General features: G+C 31.3%; 1 protein-coding gene across 2 annotated transcripts in view; it reads right to left on the bottom strand.

The window, feature by feature from the left end:
- Positions 1 to 340: 340 nt before the first annotated feature.
- Positions 341 to 6000, bottom strand: part of LOC138317430 (cell adhesion molecule 3-like) — a 32571-nt gene continuing 26911 nt past the window's right edge. For both annotated transcript variants that reach the window (XM_069259093.1, XM_069259092.1), the window contains exons 8-9: positions 5277 to 5355; positions 341 to 4868 (exon numbers count right to left, since the gene is read on the bottom strand). In XM_069259093.1, coding sequence (XP_069115194.1) covers positions 4728 to 4868; positions 5277 to 5355 — 220 coding nt within the window. In that variant the 3' untranslated portion in view covers positions 341 to 4727. The remainder of the gene's footprint in view (positions 4869 to 5276; positions 5356 to 6000) is intronic.

Genomic DNA, 6000 nt, shown 5'->3' with positions numbered 1-6000 from the left:
TTGTATCAAGCCTGATCAACAACAGTAAAAATTGTTTATTAGTTCAGACAAAGTAAAACTATTTCCCTATCACCTCGGGCACGGTTTACATGAGCGGCACACACATTGGGAAAAAAAATTTGGTTGATACGACATGAAACAATTGTCAACTGTTTTGTTTAATTTGCAAAAGTGTTCTTTGTAATGAAAATAATGCTGAAATATCATTGTGTATGCCATTTGACACATTGTTGCATTATTTCCTCGGATGTTTCTATCAATGGTTTGCATGGAGATCTATCTGGAATCACTTTGTCATGTAAACAACAAGTCAACAGTAGTAATAAAGAAGACAACACAATTTGTAATCTTGAATATATGTACAAATTTATTATGTTCTAATGGAATTCATCATATTTGTACATAGTTGGATCCTGTTAACAATGATATATGCAATATATTATATGTACAACTGTAAAAACTATCTTTTCGTATACAAAAATAACCAGTTAATAAAATGTCCTTATGAATAATCAGCTGCAGATTATAGTCGATTTGCAACTAAGTATCATCGTTAATACATAATAAACCATGTGTGAAGTTTTAATAAAATGTATGTCAAACATGACAGACTTAGCAATTCTTTGATTCCTGATTCAAGACGAATTTTTTTTATTAAAAGATGGTGTTATTTTTTGTGAATAAATTATTTTGCCAGGTTGACAATGATAAAATTTCAATTCTTTGACAACAACTATCAATACAGAAGATTTTTATGTTTATATTTTGTTCGATGGTGACATTTAAGTTAAAATGCTAGAAAGGAAACGATCAAATTAGGCACACCTAATTGGAACATATTTATTATTGCCATTTTGTCATGTATCCATAAGACCGAATTTGAAGTATTTCCTAAAGATTAAAATACTGTGATAAATACTATCTACTGTTAGCTGTATACACTAAATAACACTTCGGTAAACATATATAACATATGACTTATCACAATGTCCTATTAAATATTGTCTAGTGGAAATAATCTCCATTCCGAAAGGGAGATAATTATATAAATGTGGGTGATTAGGGAGCGTACAAATCATACCTCCCTAATTATCTACCTTGTGTCTTATGAAATATGCACCAGTGTCTCAATCAATTCTCAGAAAAAAAATATTTCTATTTCATGATTTGCTTGATAATTTCAATATATATGCATGGAATTATACTTTTGATTATATTTATCGAGTAACTTGACCAACCACATGAAGGGTGCTGAAGTTTACTTCCTGAGTAATCGCCATCATATCTTCTGATAATAATGGTTTCAAAAATGTTGAAAGAATTACTTTTTCTTTTCATTATTTGCACTGATAAAATTTCGTTAAATGTAAGTAATTCACATGTTATCTAATGTCATATATGTTAACATTGAATTAATTTCAAGAATCAAACAATATTCATACGAACATGTGAATGAATTTAAGTAGGAAGATTTATAACCATGCAAACAGGAAACAAAAGATGATCTTACTATAAACAAATAAGTAAAAGCTTGTTTGAGGGTATGATCATTTAAATGATAATTAGGCCAATTGATATGATATGTTAATTTGTAATAACTTCAGTATAACTGGTCCCACTCTACAATAACTTAATGAACAAAAAAAAAAATTCTCTCAAAATATTCGACAAGGTTTAATCAGATTCTTCACAAAATATGTTTTTATTGGTCCCACATGAACAAAAGCGTGAATCGACTCCCAGGAAAAATATCAAAAACCTGAAATGTAACAATTAAGAGTGATCTCGTGTACAAGGACTTTTATTAATTTGTCACAAAAGAACAATGTTGATATACTTATCACCGGAAATTAAGATTATTAAACTGTTTTCAGTATTTATTCATCAACCTGTCAATAAAAACTATATCTGATTATGTAATTGATAGAAAGTTAAAAAATTTGTAACTTCCTTCACGGACCAGATGTCATATTGCAGACAACATTTGTAGCACTCAGTGACACAACATAACAGATGTACCTATCCACAAATAAACCCATTAATTCTTGCAGAATCATTTATTATAAATAAATATAAATTCAAACCATGTTTTGTGATACCTTCCTGTATAGTACACATGTACAAGAATAGCCTTGTGTTGAGTTTTTACTCCTAAGCTGGGGGAATTTTGTGGATAAAAACAGTATTTAATAATGAACACCTATTTCCAAATAAGTTTAATGTAATGACAATTGATAACATCATGATTAGAAAAATATATTAACTCTTAGAATAACTCATTTCCTTCATTACAAAAGTTCTTGATAATATACATTTATCTATCTCACATACATAAACACAATGGAGGGAAATGATGCTTAAAGCAATATGTGTGACAAAACATGCGTTAGATAAGACAAGCACACCGAATAACAACTAATTAAGGAATTTTTACTTGTAATAGTAGAATGTCACTAGGAATGAGAGGGAGCACATGGAGCGTGAAATCCATTGTATTGATGCAGCACTGGTTTCGTCGAAAGAAATAACAGTTACACCATAATTACACATTATTTAAATCAACTATACCAACACTGCACAGAATTCAATTACTGGTAGGTAATACTTAGGATTTATGTACATTAACAAAAAAATCTAACAAATTCCCATAGCTATATTTTGTTGTTACCTGTATTGAATGTTGTTACCTGTGTATTTACCTGTATTACCTAAGCACCACATAGCACATTCACTGTGTGTCCCTAACTTGACCCTTCCCAAATGGCTAGTTACCATGCATTACTGATGAGTAACTATCCTTGATAACAACCCTTCTCTTAGAGACTGCATGCTCTGAGGGCATATTACAAACTTGGTTTTTACCCAATTAACATAAATTTTCATTACCAATTATTTCAACTTTCTCCTAAATAAATAATTAAAATCTGAAAAAATAAAGCATGCATTTAATACCATTTTTATCAATCTTGAATTTTTCATCAAAACAGCTGGAACTATTTTGAATACAAAAGTTCTTCCTCGGAGAAAACACACAAACATCCCTTCCTCACAAAAACTCAAAAACATTAAAAAATATATAGACTGATTTATAAACAAACCATTTTGATTATCAAAATGAATCACATGAAACATATATATAAATCCACTGATCCCAGTAACCTTGGACTTAAGACCCCTGTAATAACTAGCTGTAAATGATGTTAAATGTAAAAGGAAACACATCAATTTCCAAATATCTGACTCCGGAATTGATAAGCGAAATGTAACATATAATTAATAGTACTCAGTTTCCTAATGTGTGACTCAAGAATTAATAATCAATATGTAGTGATTTATAAATAGTACTTTTGAGTCTGTTTGTTGATATGTCATGTGATCAATCAATGTAATCAGTTTCACAATTGCGCAGATATAGTGCATCATGTTCAATATTGAATGTGAAATAATGAATTGATCAAAAGTTTTACGTAGAAAACGAGTTTGAACGAAATTTTGAAAATGACGAAATAGTGAAAGGGTTCAAAATTTCAGTTTAACACTACACCCCTGAAGACACATTTATGCTCTTCTCAATCAAAGACTAGACCAGTCCATTATGATATTCAGGAATAAATGTGTTAAAAACATGTGACCAAACTTAATTTTTGTGTCCTGACAGGTATAACAATTACCATATTCGACACAATTAGTGCCCATGTCCCTATAAACGCCCCTCCCGCTTTTTGTGGCCTCGATTTCAATTGCCAACCCATAAATAAAGACCAAAACTACACAAAACTGTCTAAATTTGCAATAATTATGTCTTATTAGCACCTTTTCAATTTTTTAAAGGCCCTGGGCGCTTATTGGGTCAAATACGGTATACATTAAGAAATTTCATTAAAGAAGATAATTAATAACTGGAATGATGATTTTAAAATATCTGTAAAAATATATCTTCATGTATATATGGAAATGGTACTGAACATGAACCAATGAGATGACATACACATACCATGGTTGTCAATTTAGAAATTCAAACTGATATTCAATAACTGAATTACAGCAATTTATACTTATTTTGCGCAATATCTATGTCATCATTTTCAGAAATTACAGCACTTGAATCTTATATGTCATTTCTAAGTGATGACAATGTCGTTCACTGGTCAAGAAGCTCACATGATTATATCCTACAAACTTTAGGCACCAATACATTTGCTGCAGAGAATATTGGTGATAAATGAATGATATGGATATGTCACATATATTTTTACTGATGACTGCGAAGTTGAAGATGATCAGATGAAATGGAAGCTGTCTAATACAGGTGGGCATACAAATGATTCCTCGCTAGCAATGGAGATCCTTACATTTTAAGGTTTGTTTATGGTTACCTTTACAAGGCAGGGTCTTTTTGAATACGGAAAAAGTATTGAAATCTTCACAGGCATTTCAAACGTCCTTTTTTAAAAAGTCATTTCAATATTATTTTCCATTCATTTGAAACCATTATATCCCACACAGGGATGGCAAACCACCATTACCTAAGGTCATGACTTCTTGTATTTGTAGTTACCTGAACAACAACCTATTTTAATTACTCGCAGTTGCCCTAACAACGCACTTTGACATAGTCATGACCTTTTGTAGTTGCCATAGTAACAAAGTTGTGACATCACAGATTAGCACTAGAGCACTCCCGGGATGTCCTTGGCACAAATGTCCTTGTCTCCCTAGGTCAAAGGTCACACACTGGGCATTGTGACCTCGGAGTATGTCGTTGGTCCGAGGTCGGTGTCCAGAATCTGTATGGGTTTCCGACTTCTTGGCCGGTCATCAAATGTTAAGTCTGCATATTGTAGATCTCCCTTACCTCTGTTATCAAACTGTCAACAGAAACAACCATGCCAGTTAACTAAAATGTTTAATTCATAGGACAGGACTATAGTTTTCTATTTAATGAGAACTTGGGTACTGATCAGGCCCCAATTTCTCCAAGCAAAATTAACAACTTAAGTCAAAAATTAAGTTATTTCTATTATATAATCTCTGTTGATAATTTAACTTAAGTTCATTTTTTACTCAAGTTTGTTTCAAGAAATCGCGGCCTAACCTCTTAACATTAAACTATTTACGGAATAAATTATCAAGAATTACAAAAACATGGATGAGGTAAATTATTCAGTATGCAAATCACAGAATCACAGTGGTAGTATTAATAGTTAACCCCAATAATCTGACTTCAAACTTTCTGACAATTTTATAAAGATACTACCATATCCTTTAGTACTTACATTATTATAACCAATATTCCGCTTTTCATCATTACGAATCACATCTGGGGGCTTGTTAACAAAACTCAGATCGGAGTTGCTGTTGAAACAAAACAAAACATGGATATTAAAGATGCTCCACCAATGACAAATGGTATATTTTCACTATCGAAAACAGGAGCAGACCATTTAGTATTTTTCTTCAGTTACAAAAGTTACTTACTTTACACCATAACCACCATTGAAAAGTTTGAGCTTCTAATTTTACTTCAAGTTAAAAATATGAAAAATAATTAATTGCCTCCCGAAAAAATTCCGAAGCACTATACCCTATATGGAATGAAGTAATGATTGCGCATGCAAAAAGGAGAAATGATTTTTTTTATGTTATTCTTTGTGTTAATTAGACACATAAATACACGATTAAACACCAATTATTGTTCAAATGATAAATATCAGTCATGCTTTGTCGGCGGTGGAGCCTCTTTAAGTATTTACAGATTATCAGAGCAACTTATAGTGCTAAGGCTATGATAAACACTGACTGTAATATTTTTTTACAATTCCATACTAAATATTTATGCACCTATGTAGTGCAAATCATGAACAAATATTCAAGAAATCAGGAATCTATTAAATGAGTTATCTCCCTTCCCCCAAGTTAATGGCTAACATGTACAAGTCTTATCACAAGCAATCTCCCCGTGAAAATAATACAATTAATCTTCCAAAGTTAAAAATATAT

The sequence above is a fragment of the Argopecten irradians genome, chromosome 3, assembly GCF_041381155.1.
Source record: "Argopecten irradians isolate NY chromosome 3, Ai_NY, whole genome shotgun sequence".
Classification (NCBI taxonomy): domain Eukaryota; kingdom Metazoa; phylum Mollusca; class Bivalvia; order Pectinida; family Pectinidae; genus Argopecten; species Argopecten irradians.
The sequence above is the reverse complement of the archived record's forward strand: the minus strand, read 5'-3'. Positions and strand labels throughout refer to the sequence as shown.